General features: G+C 30.6%; 1 protein-coding gene across 6 annotated transcripts in view; it reads right to left on the minus strand.

Moving 5' to 3' along the window:
• The window catches only part of LOC127712459 (NADPH--cytochrome P450 reductase-like), a 36,896-nt gene that overhangs the window by 18,338 nt on the left and 2,506 nt on the right, over positions 1-16,052 (minus strand). For 3 of the 6 annotated variants that reach the window (XR_007987092.1, XR_007987091.1, XM_052218898.1), the window contains exons 2-4: positions 1,944-2,197; positions 1,028-1,082; positions 322-600 (exon numbers count right to left, since the gene is read on the minus strand). Coding sequence is in view for 4 of the 6 variants with exons in the window: in XM_052218898.1 (XP_052074858.1) it covers positions 322-600; positions 1,028-1,082; positions 1,944-2,134 (525 nt within the window). In the remaining 2 variants the exon portion in view is untranslated. Of the gene's footprint in view, positions 1-321; positions 601-1,027; positions 1,083-1,943; positions 2,198-5,572; positions 5,640-11,226; positions 11,349-16,052 lie in introns of those variants that run through there. The other 3 variants (XM_052218900.1, XM_052218901.1, XM_052218899.1) reach the window with 3 other exon arrangements.

Raw genomic sequence — 16,052 nt, forward strand, 5'->3', positions numbered from 1 at the left:
TCAATATAATTTTATTACTTATCATGGTGTCTTGGTTTTTAGCTGTTCATCAAGACAGGAATGACAGAAATTTAAGTTTACAACCAAATGCTACATGTTGATTGCTGCTATAGTAGCTGATAATTATAATCATACCAGAATATTTTGCTTCCTAAAAACAATTTTTTAAATTGGGATAACTAACAATAATCAAATGAAATGCATATACGCTTTCACATTTTACAAATTTATAATAGTTAAATTTGAACTATGTGAGATCTTATAGACACTATTATCAGCATAGCAGGTATGTATTCAACTGAGAAAGAAATATAAACATACAGCAAATTTAACTCCAGAGAGATCTGTATCACCACTCTGTAACCACTCGTAAAAGTCCTGAGCATTATCTGTTGGATCTCCTTCACCGTAAGTCGCCATACAGAATAACGCCAATGCATTGTCTATCTCTGACAGGCGTGATAGTTCATATAATTCACATTCTTCAGGATCGGCTACCATACCCTTCATACCATACATTATAGAATCCTTAGCTAGTCGCCCAGCGAATTCCTCAGCAGTTCCTGTCTGTGACCCATAAAATACTATGACATTTCTTTTCTGAAACATATTAATGAATTATGTTACACTTGATACAATATTAAGCGGACAATAATTATAACAGTAATACTAACCACTATTCTCATCCCTACATTAATACTTTTGGCTTGTCTTATCAATGAGCTTTTTTGGGTTTATCTTATCAATGAGCTTTTTTAGGTTTATCTTATCAATGAGCTTTAAAGTGCACTTTAAATATTGTGCATGCAATCGTTATCACCAAAACTGCTGTTTTGTTTCTCCTTTTTAATAGCACATATTACATTTTTGATTTTAAACAAACCCTTTTTTAAATCAAAATCTACATGTGATGAAACAAATCTAATCTTAAAACTACCATTAACATCATGCTTTGAAGCAACTTTGTTCTATGTATTAAAACAAGTACCAGAAAGCCTCATATTGAAGAAGGTATAATAAAACTTACAGAATTTTTCATTTTGTTGATAAAACTTGGGTCATCAATTTTTCCTGCCATAGGTCTGTTAATAAAATAAAATATACATAATAAAATACTCTGTAACCCAAGAAAAAAAGGAAAAAAAACATGCATGTAAAGTTCATCTGTTGTCCTTGATTGTGATTAATATTTTTGCTTTCCTTTGCAGACTTCCATGACTTCCTTCAGATATAGAGTCTATAATTTTTAGTGACTGAGTTTTTTTTTCAATATGTATATATACATTAATTATTTAGAAAATGTGTGTGCACAGTTTAAACGATTTATAGTTACTTTTCCTTCATATGTAATGTAATGTAATTCATGTGTTATTGTTACAAAGGTAACATGCATATGACTATAATAACTAAGTTACTTAATACTGTGGATTCATTTATCATGTTTATTTTTGCAGGTACCAGTCTTTTGTGGATCGAGGAAAAAATGTATTTTTCTTAGATGCCTTAATTTGTGATTTTACAAAAGGTTGCATACAAGCCTATCGGAAAACTTAAATTCATTGGTTCACCATTACCAAAGAAATCCAGGGAAATTGATTGATTGATTGATTGGTGTTTAACTCCTCTTTCTGCACTATTTCCCGTTTTCGCAGTGGTCAGTATTTATTCATGGAGGAAGCTGGAAGCCCTGGGAGAACCACAGACTATCGGCTTCGATAGGAAAACTGACAATCCTAGTCAATTAAGATTGGAGTTGAACTAACAACCTCAGTGTTGACTGGCTAGTGATATAGTAGTTCAACTACTTAGACCACTCAGCCACTGAGGCCCCCATGGAAATTGAACCTCACCTCCAAAAAAAATATATCCACAGAAATGATAATGGCAGTTCAATCGTAACATTAGTATCTGTCCGTGAAAACCTTTAATAATACATTACTTACTGAACAACAAGTTTCTTAAACACTGGCTGTTCCTGTTTCTTGTTTTTGAAAAATAACCAATACACAGCAAACCCTGCTAGCATTGATAAAATAAGAAGATCCAACGTGGAGAACCATGCCTCTTCCTCTGGCGCTGGGACTTCTGTCACTGGGACATTTGTCACTGGGACATTAGTCACCTCGTCACTCATGGCCGTTACGTTTTATTACAATACAAGGTATAAGTTGTTACTGATGTTATTGTTGGATGAAATCTGAAAGTGCAAAATGAAAATAAATATTTTATAAAACTGCGGTAAAAATTGACATGAATGAAATAACATCACAGGTGGTTGATTGAAATAGTTTTATCTTATGAGTAACAAGAAATGCCAAGTAAATACCAATAAGACAGTAATCCAACAATACAACAACACCAGAGAAAATATAAATAGAAATCAATATCCAGTCTTTATCAAAAATTACTCTACCCTATGCCAAGCCTAAAATTCCAAGTTTTGTGAATGTATTTTAAAGAGACTAGGTACATATGACAGAAAGATATAAACAAAGAAAATCTCTGTGAATAATAAGGTTCATAACTTAAAAAAGACATATTTATATGTGGCTGCACTAAATTAGTTTTTTTTTTAGTTCAAACACCCCCCTTTTCTCTTTTTATCGAAATTGATTGAAAAACTGAAAATACAGAGACAAGCACTCAGGGTCTATGATTACCATCTCCTCGGAGACGGTATTGAGAGTTGAACGATGGACAGTCTGCGGGCTGAAGGCTTTCTTACTACCTGATTGGAAGATATTACTGACGCTGTAATAATTAAAGATCGTTGATTGGTTGGGACTATTAAAATCTAGTAAATGTCTTTTAATCCCATAGAGTGTCGGATCTGAACTCTTTATTTTAGTAAATAGATTTGCCTGGTTACCAATCATGCATATCGGTACACAGTAACACTTATCTATAAATAGACAAATCTCCCGAAGATTTGTAAACATACACATGATTGTTTCAATCCAGTCGCTCACTGTTACGTACATTTTATACGTGAAAACATAAGAAAACTTTTAGGAAAATGCTTTTTTCTTAGGTTATATTTATGTATACTCAGTAAGATAATCTAAAGGCAACACAAACATTTTAAAACGGAGATATCAAATAATTTCTTTTCGATTAATATAATTTACACGAGAATTTTTATCTCAGGGGGCGGGGGCGGGGGGTGGCGGCACTTTGACCTTTCTATGGCAGGGGTGAGCAGCTGAGACATCCAATACCCCACCGTTTTTATATATAAATATATATTGAATGATAAAAGAACATACACGAAGGTACCCTAGCTATCATATATTTTTTACAATAAGTATATATACCTGCACATAGCTATCATTGTTACGCTATTTCATGGGGAGATACTAGTAAATAGATATGACAAATATCTTAAACATTTACGAAAGTGATTTTAGAGACATATATACACAATCTCTGGTGATTTTAATTGCATCTGTAAAAAAAATATCGACATCTGATTAGTTTCAGATTCAATCATCAACCTTGTCTTATATTTCACCTAAATTTCTCGACGTCATGCAATATCATGAAGCTTCAAATAGTGACCTATCCCAGCGACTCATCCCTTCCACTCATTACATGATAAGTGCCCCTTTACACACCCCAAGATCATTGGGCTGAGTAGGATGTTGTCTAGATCTACCTAGCTAGCTCTTCCTAGCAAGATAGCAGACGTTGAAGAACAGAAGACTAAAAATATATCTAAAAGGGAATATAAGAAGAACAAAAAACTACTCTCAGACGATAAAAGCAATTATACATATGCTAACATATTTTAAGCAATGTTTAATTTCTATGAATGATTTTAAAGGAGATGTGAAGTATACATAATTAATTTAGACAGCAACCCAATTAAGCAACAAACAAAACGTGACAATTTACCTATAAAGTTCATTCTACGGTCTTCTTCAATGGACATGTCATTACAACATTTTAAAGTTTTTTATCCTCCCAAATCTAACTATAATATATAGAATAGTTGTGAATATGTGAGCCAAAATTTGTTCCTGTGAAAAAAGTTCCAGTGGAACAAATATCACAGGAAATATATTCTGGGAGAACTTTTTTCACAGATAATTTCTATATGATTTGTTCCATCTCTATAAAATAAGTTCCACAATTTACCTGGTGAAATAAGTTCTGGGTTTGTGAAATTTGTTCTTTACCTAATGAAATAAGTTCCGAGTCTGTGAGATTTATTCCTTACCTGGTGAAATAAGTTCCTTGTCTGTGAAATATGTTCCACTGGTTATACAAGTTATCTTTTATACTGAGCATTGTTATCAGTGAGTTTAAAGTTATCATTCAAATACATAATAAAATACATGTATTATATTGATAATGTAATAAATAAAAGGTGTAAACATCCAATATGGATTCTCTGGAGTACAGCAAAATGTTTAATTACATTATCCATAAAAAAAATACCCAAATGACAATAATTTAATGAGGCAGAAAAGCGAAGAATAAGAAAAATCCATCAGACATTTTTTATAGATGTATTATTTATTTATGAATATTGCAATTCAACATGTTACTTCATATCAGAATTTGTAGAAAAATGAAATAGTGCGTTTTCAATATTTATCACAGTTGTTAATCATAGTTGTGCATCTGTTTTTTAAACATAATTATTATCTACATACAATATATATGCTGACTTAATTTGAATTTCTAAAAGATTTACCTTATTTGAATGTTTTCGTGTCGTTTAAAGACTTCAATGTTGAGTACTAAATTTGTCAGGTACAACTATAGAATGTTTTGCTTGATATAAAGTTAATGCATCATGTTAATCTATAACACCCAGAACTTATTTAACATTTAGTAAAAAATTAGTTCCGGAACAAATTTTACAGTGCTGGAACATATTTCCTTATAATATATATTCCGGGTATAAATTTTCTGTGATATATATTCCAATGGAACATATTTCCTATGAAATAAATAAAATAATCTTTGTAGCAAAAAATAATTCAGGGTCAGGAACAAACTTCTAATGTTTGTTTTGAGGTTTATTGACTATTTATACTAGACATGCTATATATGAGAGAAAGAGAAATAAAAGAAAATTATAAATTTAAAAGACGAAAATACTGTTGGCATTTTAAAAGATTATTCTTAATTGTATGTTTTCTACAAGAATTGTAAAACAAGTATAAACATACATATACTATGATCATAAAACAAAAAGACATTTATATGTCAACATACGAACGGTCTCCCACAAAAGATTATGTCAATCCAGTATGTCAAGCTTTTAAGGGTAAGTATGATAAGGGCCTTATTCATCATCCAATATTAAATGGTATAGTAAATAAATATGAAGATATGTACAAGTAAAACAATAACAAAAGATACAGTATCAAGCTGTATGCTTAATAAAGTTTTTCTTGATTCTCTTATGTTGATGGCCTCATAGTGAACTTAAAACAGCTTTGCAGAACTTATCACCTTCTTTATAACCAACGACGTCCATTATAACTTGAAAAAGAATGGTGGCGAAACTACTATGTTTTGAATTTCAGGCGCTTACAATAGGTCTTATATAACAAATTACCTGTCTCACTACTCTGAGTATTTTTCATCAAAAAATATAATTAAGAAGTCCAATAAAACCAAATAATCTGAAAAAAGAAATATTTAATTGTATTCAAATATAGAAAAAGAGGCGTGGGGCATTCCACATTGCAGTCAAACTACAATGAAAAGACAAAAAACTCATCGACAACAAAAATAACCATACATATATGTGAAGCTTTACATTTTAAGGATCATTTTTGAAAAGATGTGAGATACCGTTGGAAATATATTAATTGTGTTCTTATATGTTTAAATTTTACTATGTTTCACTCTCTACACTTTTCGATGCCTATTATGAACGAAAAACTTTCAGGCCGAAGCGGCCATACTTTTCTAACACAAATAAATAAGCAAACAACCAAAAAAAAGTCAACGAACAACTCCGATATCTGTTTGAAAAAAAATAATTGATAAAAAGACATTATCCCTCCATTTCCAGTGTTAATACTTTCCCCAAAAGAAATTGGTAAATCTATAAAATTGTTTAAGCCTTTTATAATTTTTGTAATCCACTACAATTTACATACAATTCTGAACGAATTAAACTACAAAGAGAAAACATTTTCCACTTTCATCAGCTATGGGACGGCTAGCTTTTTAGAAAAGCTATTACTTGTATTGTTACAGCACATGACCAAATCACAGGTCCAAGGAAAACTAGATTAACTATTAGCACTGCCATAATAACTACGTCTAATGAAGCCATTCTATACTAAGTGTATCCTCATAAAAATTAGATAGCCTTTAACTGTTAAAGTTCATTCAAATGGTATGGAATACTCAAATTACTTTTAAAACTAGCTTAAGATGTAACTTAAATATCACTGACACAGTTAGTAAAGACCTTTCCATTATCTGGGATATTTCATTTACTGTTGCACAATATGTGTGTTTATATGGACTAATTTGAACTTGTTTACAAAACTATATATAAAACTTGCATATCATTTAGTGAGACACGTTTGATAAAATCCTTGTACATGTTGTACATGTATTAGAATATGAAAATTATTATATGCATTTAATTCGTCCCTACATTCCCCTTTCTATTCTTCTGTAAGGACATATCATTATAACACCTGAGCCCCGTCGGTTAGAAATCGACCTTATGCAAATGAATATTAATTCATGTGTTAACTTATTACAGGTTGAAAAAATCTATATGCAAAGGCTGTAACTGTTTGAAAATTGAGTTGATATAAGAACCTTTCAAAACAGACCAAAATTCATCTTTATTTCATATATGAGTGTTCCAAAATCAATCAAAGTCTTATATATGTACATGCATGTATAGTGCAGTTGCATAAGGTCGATTTCTATCCGTCTCAGCTCACCTTAAATGATCAAATAAAACATGCATAATAGTTTTATCTGAGACGTACATATAAATTATGTTATTCTAAAATTTAATAAATCTCAATTCTTTTTCCATAAACTTGCAAAATAAAAGTTTATGTCTGTGAATACTTAATACCTAGCATTTCTACAAATCTACCTTCAATTACAATCATGCAGGGATATAAAAAAAACTCCCTCACCTCCATGGATATCCATGAACCTTTAGTTTTCCTCTGTTTATTTTTTTTTCTCTCCCTCCATAATCAATTCCAATACTTATCTAAATTTCCCTTTGGAAAAATTCCAAGATTTGTTCAAGTTTTTGAATATCTATACAATTAAAATATTTGCTATTTTAGCACTACTTATATAAATATCAAAAAGTTAATTGTGAAAATTTAAGTTTTGTTGAATCCTGTGAAATATAGTCTTCCGGTTTTCTCTAACATTAATTTCGTCAATATGCAAATCAGAAATTTGTAATTAATTAGACATTCATTCATCCAAATAAACATTACTCTGTGTTGCAACTGTGTTATTTGTACAGTAAATAAAATCAGAAATGAAATTGATTTTCTAAGTTAAGACTGTTGTGGACATGAAATTGCATCAAAGATTAACAGCAGTCATTTGTAGCTGACGTAATTCCTGCATTTCACATTTCTAATGTTTGCAGGTAGTTGAAATGATATTTTGATCTGTCATACATCATTTACAAAATAAGGAGATGTGGTGTGATTGCTAATGAGACAAATATCCACCAGAGGCAAAATGACAAGGATGTCAACAACTTAAGGTCATTCACAGCCTTCAACAATGAACAAAACCTGTACATTTGAATTGTGATCTATGAATTTAAGATGTGTGGTATGTTAATAAACAAAAAAACAACACAAACAATAAAACATTAATCTCTTTGTCAGTCAGAAAAATTCATAAATTATTATATTTCAGTACTTTCTGGCACAGACACTTGGGAGCATTAGACGCACTCCCTTTTTCTTAATCTTTTTGTGTCATTTTAGCACCTATATTTCCTGATATCTCCTTATTTTATTATTATTATTATTATGTTGGTTTGGTTAAAATAGAAATACAATGTACATGTTGTTAAAACAAAACAAAGAAAGGTGTAATATATGTGACAGATTTTGTTAAAAAAAAATTTTTAAATAGTGCTAGCCTGGGAAATACTTTGCCACTCAAACATCCAATTTTTAGCTAAAATGTCATATCAATTTAATAAAATGTCATTCACTGTTTTGGACACCCAAACTAACTCACAAACTTTTTTGTGAAAGGTATTGTCATAAAATTGGTACCATAAGAGCCATATGCAAATGTATACAGTGGTGAAGCTGCAGCGTAGCATTGTAATAAAACTGAGAATGGAAATGGGGAATGTGTCAAAGAGACAACAACCTGACAAAAGAGCAGAAAACAGCACAAGGCCACCAATGGGTCTTCAATAGAGCGAGAAAATCCTGCTTACAAATAATTTCAGCATTTTTTTATATTTTTTTTTCCGTTAATCCTTGAGCTTAGGGTATTTGGTTAAATCTACTTTTAAAAGCTAGAAAAAGTACCACAACCAGATTCAACAACATTTTACATGTGTTTTTATTGTGTTGTTGGGTTGCTGTAATATTGACATATACCCCATGACTCCTTTCAATCATCATTTAGAAGTATTGATAAGGATTTTCAGAGGACACAATAGTATTGTTCAAAGACAGCAAACCAACCTCATGTTGTTCACACAAACATTGTTGTCAAGAACCAACTTTTTTCTGTTTATAAAAATGCATTTGGAAAAAAAGGATATGATTTGTATATCAATAAGACTGTAACACCCATGAAATTTTACTTAATGGTTAAAATATAACAGTATTCTTTTAAAATTTGTGTACATTTTTAGATCTTTTGGACAAATTGGATACTTCTACTTTGTGTACTTTAAGGATACATGTATATTATTACAAAACCCCATTGTATAAAGGTCAGTTATCTAGGACAGAGACATACCTTGAAATCTGACACCAGGTTAATATTCAGCTCATCATAAAATATCCAATTATTTCCACTACATGTTTTATAGACAGCTGAGTCAGTAAAGTTGACCATTAGATCAAAGTGTCAATCTTAATCTTGGTCAACTTATTGTACTGAAAATGTTTAGATATTTTTGTACTACCTTGAAACAAAAAACTGCTACAGGCATGACAGCACAATACCAATAAGTGTGGTCATATGATTATCAGAGATACATACATGTAGTACCCGGGTAATTAAAATATATCTGTAGAAACCTTTTATACATTTACTTATGTTTTTTTTTTTAACTTTTATTACCATTTAATGAAAATTTCAAATCAACCATAAAAATACTGATTTCAGTCAGTGAGAACTTAACCTTATCATTTTCAATGAAACGATCTGAAACTGTTTTTTATTTTGTAACTTGAATAAGAGGACCTCAATTCAGTCATACCAATCGCAAAGGATCGCTCAAAACTGAGCCAAACATTTTTTATTTTCATGGATATTTTTTGCTCAATGGCCAGAATAAGGTCAAATGTTTAATAACCATATTTTAGAATAATCAGTTCAATATATCTCTTTCAAGACAGCTGACAAAGGAGGAGAAAAGTGATAAATTCATGAAATCTTATCGCAGCTACTAAGTCAAAAATAGACTAACTGGAACATCAACAGAATAGTTATAATTACATGCGAAAAGAAGAAAGATTTACAATATTTCCTGTTTATTCTCTAAATTGTTTATAGTTAATTATGACAGCCATGTTGGTAGGTAGGTAACGTTTCAAAATTTCCATAACAAAACAACTGAGAATTATATTTATACATGTAACATTTAGTGAAGTTTAGATTTTAACATTCAGAATTTGTTCTTCACACAACTTTTAAACTTCATCAGAAGTTGAAATTGAGACACAAATTGTGCATATCTTAAAGAGAAATAAGTGAATATTGTGTATATTTATAGATTATCGTTGGTTATCTCAACAAGATTGATTTTCTAGCTTGAGCCGGTACGGCGAAAGTGAGAAAAGCAATCGAGTTGAGATGACCAATGATAATCTGTTTATCGCTATTTTACCTATGAAGACGTTGTTAATTTCCTTGACAACAGCACGTGTTCCCTTAGTTTCTAGCGATAATTTTCATATCACTCGACTCCGTTTTCATATCACTCGACTCCGCTGAGAAAGGAAATTATCAGTCAGCAAGATCAAAGGAAAAATTCGTAAAATAGCGATAAATATATATATATATGCAAAATGCATATATATATATATAAAATGCATGTAGGTAAACAAGTTATGTAAGATTTATAAAATTATGCAAAATTCAGTCTGAAGTTTAAAAGTTGTGTGAAAAACAAATTCTGTGCATACTGTAATTCATACTTAAAAATCAACACTTCTGAAACACTTCTTTTCTATTCTAATTACACAGAGTTCATTGACACTTATGTGAACTCACAAGTAAAAGGTAGAATGAGAAAACTATAAACATGTAACATTTAGTGAAGTTTAGATTTAAACATATCATATAAGTAGAAATCATTATTTACATCAATCTCTGAATCTTTATTTAAAACCTTTGATTCATTAATGTTTATGGGATACCCAGTTTTATGGATTTCATGGGTAGTTGAAAACTATGATTTTAAATACTTGACGATATACAAATATTCAGTTACTTTCATAAGTGCAAATGCCAAAATCACTAAACTAAGTAACCCAACCGCACAATACAACCAGAATTGATATCTTCATTGTTCATCAAATACTTGTTGTCAAAAAAAAATGTAGTGAGAACAAACATTTTAATTTTTCAAAGCCAGTTTTTCTCCCCAGAAATTTCCCTTTTACTTGTCATGAGCAACACAACAGCTGCCACCAGTGATGCAGATATGGCTGAACCTTATAAATCCAAAGCACCTATATATGTTTACCCCAAGGATATCGGAGGAGTTCATATTCCTCAATTTTCTGTTATTGTGTGAATTATTTTAATGCTGGTCATACTTGGGTCTTTTTGTCCCTAGAGACATACATGTACATGTCTATATATATATATATATATCATTCTATGAAATTGTCCCTAATTGCAGAAAAAACAAAATCATGTGACAATTAACTGGCCTTACACAGCTGATAATCAAATAACTTAAATGGAAAGGAAACAAATTAGTGATTTAAATCCTATTTTTTAGTAGATTAAGTATAAATAAAACATAAAAAGGAAAATAAATATAAAACTTACTGTTACATCAAAACCTTTAAATCTGATTTTAAATTTTCAGTGAAAGATGATCTACGTGTCTCTGTACTTAAATATTACTATATAGTACCTTCAGAGTTAAAGGGAAATTACACACAGTCATAAGCAAACAGTACATTTAAACTGTTTACAATAAAGTCTTATGCAATTTTTAAAAGTATTACAGCCTATATTGAAGTTGATCAATAAAATGTTTTAATTCAAGAGTGTTTCGTTAAAATAAAAAATATACATGTAATAAACAAATTTACGTTTTGCAGTTTTGTCCTATTTAAGTGTTTATGAGTAATATTGTATAAAAATCAGGGTAACTTGCTTTGTTTGTCACGTTTGTGATTGTAGAAAAATCATGGTAAGTCTGTTCTGCAATATCCAAATAAATCAGGCAATTGGTTTTCTCTTTTCTACTGTTTCACATTTTCTCATACAGCAAACTTTTATAGCTTACAGTATGATATACAGGTTTACTCATTGTTGAAGGCTGTACAGTGACCTATAGCAGGTGCGGATCCAGGATTTTGAAAAAGGCGAGGGGGCACCTAAAAAGCCAACGTTTGGAGTGATACTTGTAAAACGTCTTTCCTTTTATCATATACATGATATATGTATCTCCACAAGAAGGCCCAGGCCCCTGCTCCGACCCCCTTAATCCATCTCTGTATAGTTGTTAAAATCAACATCATTTGGTCTATCATGGCGAATAGTTGTCTCATTTTCAATTAAACCACATCTCCTCTTTTTTATATTACAGTAACTGTTTCTTCCACTTGTAAAACTGACTGCCATAAAATTGTGCAAGATTGAAGAATGTTTTTTTTTCGAATAAAAATCAAACATAACTACTAAGAATAGAGAATAATGGGCGAAAAATAGAGAAAAAAAAACATAAAAATTCAAAGACCAGAACCTAATAATTAAGTGGTAATTAAAAGATGAGCACATCTTATTTTTTTTTTTTTATAAAAGTCACTTATATACCTTCCATTCCTTTCCCCAAAATTATAATAATTTACCTTAAAAATATGGTACTGTAAATATTTAATAAATGTATTTTCTGACCCAAAAAGTCTAATGTTCTACAATGTAAATATACTCACTTACCAAAACACCAAGTAATAATTTACTCCCAAAATTCATGTGAAAGCATCCCCAATATTTACAAGCAACAAATAAACATATACGAAGGTCAATAATAATTCAAACTAACTAACCCTGAGAAAATTAATACAGCTGCTACTACCATGACAACATACTGGTACAATATATATCAAATTTTCATAAAATGAGGGAAGCCATAAGAATCTCTTATTTCATATCAATTCTGACATTGGAGAGTTCATGATTTCAAGTACTAAACACATTACATGTATTAACCTTACAATGTTTTGTTATAATTTGACAGGTGTTTGACTAATACAGGTCAAGTTACAAATGAGGGTAAGAAAATTCATTCTGATACATTGTACATGATATAAAATAAGGGGATGAGGGGTGTACCGTAACCATACATTGACACACCAAAAAAAAATCAAATATTTAACAGGTCTTTTTAGATGCACACATATAAGTTTATAAGTTCAATCTAGTGTCCTAGCTAAATACCTCCCTTCTGTATTTTCGGTACTCCCTAGACCTTTTCCCATTAAAGTCCTGCCCTATGTATTTTTGTTTTCTTAAGAAAAATACAAATGAGTGATTTTAACTTCTAGAGAAAGCTTTTACAACCCTGAAATAATTTAAATTCAGGAAAAATACGTTAACTTAATCCATTATTATCATGATTATGCTTATATCATTTTTTTTATTATAAACATGATCATGATGATCAAGCTGTCAATTTTCAGACATTGAACCGTGTTAAAGCATCTTTCATCTTAAAACTGTGCCCCTCTGCCCTTATATATCTTAGCTAAAACAATGGTCCACTGTACATGTAAATATTAATTGAACAATTGTTTAGGTAATTCTAAGTCTTATAAAATTATAAACTGTTGACACAGAGAGACAAATGAGAGATGTCTTGCCTTTTTTAATTTTGATAGTTCAAATGTATAATGCAAATATTGAAATTAAAATGGCATTATTTAAACATGTACCGGTACTCCGGTAAACTATGCAATACATTCAAAGTCAATGAACCATAACTGCATGTGCAGGGCCAACTTACATCCATGGGAATGATAAACGCCAACGACTTATCGTAAGTGGTTCCCTTTAAACTGACACAAATCATCTCCATCGAAATGAGAAACGCCAATGCCTATAAAACTGAATACCAAATACCAATGACTTATCATAAGTGGTTCCCTTTAAACTTACACAAATAATCTCCATGGAAATGAGAAACGCCAATGCCTATAAAACTGAATACCAAATACCAATGACTTTTCATAAGTGGTTCCCTTAAACTGACATAAAATTAAACACAAACTTTTAACTTGAAAATTATGCAAAAGTCACAAAGTTAATACACCATGATGAGAAGGGGAGGGGGCATATTATCTCCATGGAAATAACATTAGTGGAAGATCTAATACTGATCTATAAATCGTAAACTATGCAAAACATTCAAAGTCACTAGATCATGACTGAGGGAGCAGAGCTAAATAAGGTTCCCCATAAACTGACCTAATCACAAACTAATGCATTACAAATGTATTGACCCAGCCACAGCGGAAGTTACTGGAAACAAAATTTCTGTTTTCTACATCCACGAAGCAAGACAAAAAGTAAATACATTTCAAACATTTTAAGAGTTAGTGAAATAATTTTTTATTGCTCACTACATGGTGTAGGTTTTTCTTATTTGGGAAGAATTTGAATAGCTTTTGATTTACTCAATATTAAAAAAGGGATATTTGGTATGATTGCCAACAAGGCAAAGAAGGTGTTATTTAAATAACCATTAACCCAACAACACAAAATGTGCAGCGTTTTAACACAATGAAAACCGTTCACAGCAATCAGTTTTGTTTTATTGAAATTGAGCATAAATTAATTGGTGATCAGTCTGTCATCAACACCATCTGAGTTAAGTTTTGGTATTGAAATAAATTAAAAAACTGTAATTCTACAAGGGACATCTAGGTCATTGCTCTTAATTATTTAAACTAACCAGTTGTGGTTTTTCAAATATAAAGTTTTAATATAAAATAAATGGATACATTAGAATTACAAATTACAGAGAACAAAGAGACATGGTGAGAGATTATTTACAGTTAAGAGTCTAATTTTGTACTAGTTTAAAAGGGGGGGGGGCAGATTATGCAGTCTGCACCAAAATCTTTTCCTACTAATAGTGTGAAGACCACTTTTTCAACATTTTTCATATGCGTCTAAACAAAGTTTTGCAAATACTTATTAGTCAGAATAAAATTTTACTAGTCTGGGGCATCAGACTTATTTTATGATTAAATTAATAAAAACTAATTTCCAGTTGTTTCTTTGCTTCTGATTGTAGGAAGAATTAATTTTCTTTCCTTTTATAACAAAAAAAACCATGGCAGATGTTTAAAGACTGTTCATACTTGTAGTATGGGCAAACTTGCAGTATGGCTGTCAGATACAACTATAGACCAAATAGCAATGTGGCTGAAAAAATCTTGCATCAAGTAAACATAGAACAATTACCTTTGGGAGTTCATCATGTAGCACCTGTCTCATATTATTTAATTTTGCAATTGTAATTGACATAATTTAACTGTGTTCAAACAAGTGAACAAGACAGTGATAAGGTGTCATGAAACAGAAGTTCCTTCATGGTATAAGTTCTGAATGGATAAAATATTTTGTAATATTTTTTTTCCACTGGAACAATATTACAGATTTTGTTCCTTATGGAATAAAGGGTAAAGAATATTTGTTCCAATAGGAACAGATACATTTTGTATTATGGCATTGCTTCCAAGGGAACTTCTGTTAAGCGGAACAAATATATGTTGACATACCAGGGTTTAAGCTAGGATTTTGAGGGCTTTAGTCACTTTTGCATGATAAGAAAACTGACCTTTCTTGGGAAGCAGCTTAACATGATACTACATGCAGTAGTACTAAAGTAGTAATGTATAGGGTTTAATGCATGAACAAAAACATGTCTATTTTCTTTTTCAGTATTTCATTAGTATACATGATACAAATTAAAATATAACAAACTAAGATTAAAACAAAACATCTGTATTTCTTCAAAAGATACATATTGTATGTTTTTGTTTTGATTTGTATGTCTCAATGTGATTAATATAATGAATTTATTGGTCAATGTTTCTGTCCTTTAAATTTGCTTATGGTCTGCATATGCTACAGAATAGAGACAAGAGGCTCTCAAGAGCCTGAATCGCTCACATGTAATTTTTTGCCTAAATCTTTCATCAATGATTATTTTTGCTTTTCAGTATATATTAATGAATGGCTTAAAACTTCCATTGAAATGTTCTTTGTATCTGTCATATTTTCTTCAAAATCAAAGAAATGCATTTTACCCCTATGTTTCATTTTAGCCATAGTGGCTATGTTTTTTGAAGTACAAGAAAATAAAATACAAAATTTATACTAGATACTCTGAAACTCATTCAGCCCAAGTTTGGCTGAAATTGATTCAGCAGTTTCAAAGGAGAAGATTTTTTAAAGTAAGCAAACTAAATGAACAAATTGTGAAAAATTGATTTTAAAGGGCAATAACTCCTTAAAGGGACAATTGACAATTTTGGTCATACAAACTTATTTGTAGATCTTACTTTGCTGTTTACAGTTTATCTTTATCATTAATAATATTCAAGATAATAACCAAAATCTACAAAATTTCCTTAAAA

Source organism: Mytilus californianus, unplaced genomic scaffold, assembly GCF_021869535.1.
Source record: "Mytilus californianus isolate M0D057914Y unplaced genomic scaffold, xbMytCali1.0.p SCAF_8, whole genome shotgun sequence".
Classification (NCBI taxonomy): Eukaryota; Metazoa; Mollusca; class Bivalvia; order Mytilida; family Mytilidae; genus Mytilus; species Mytilus californianus.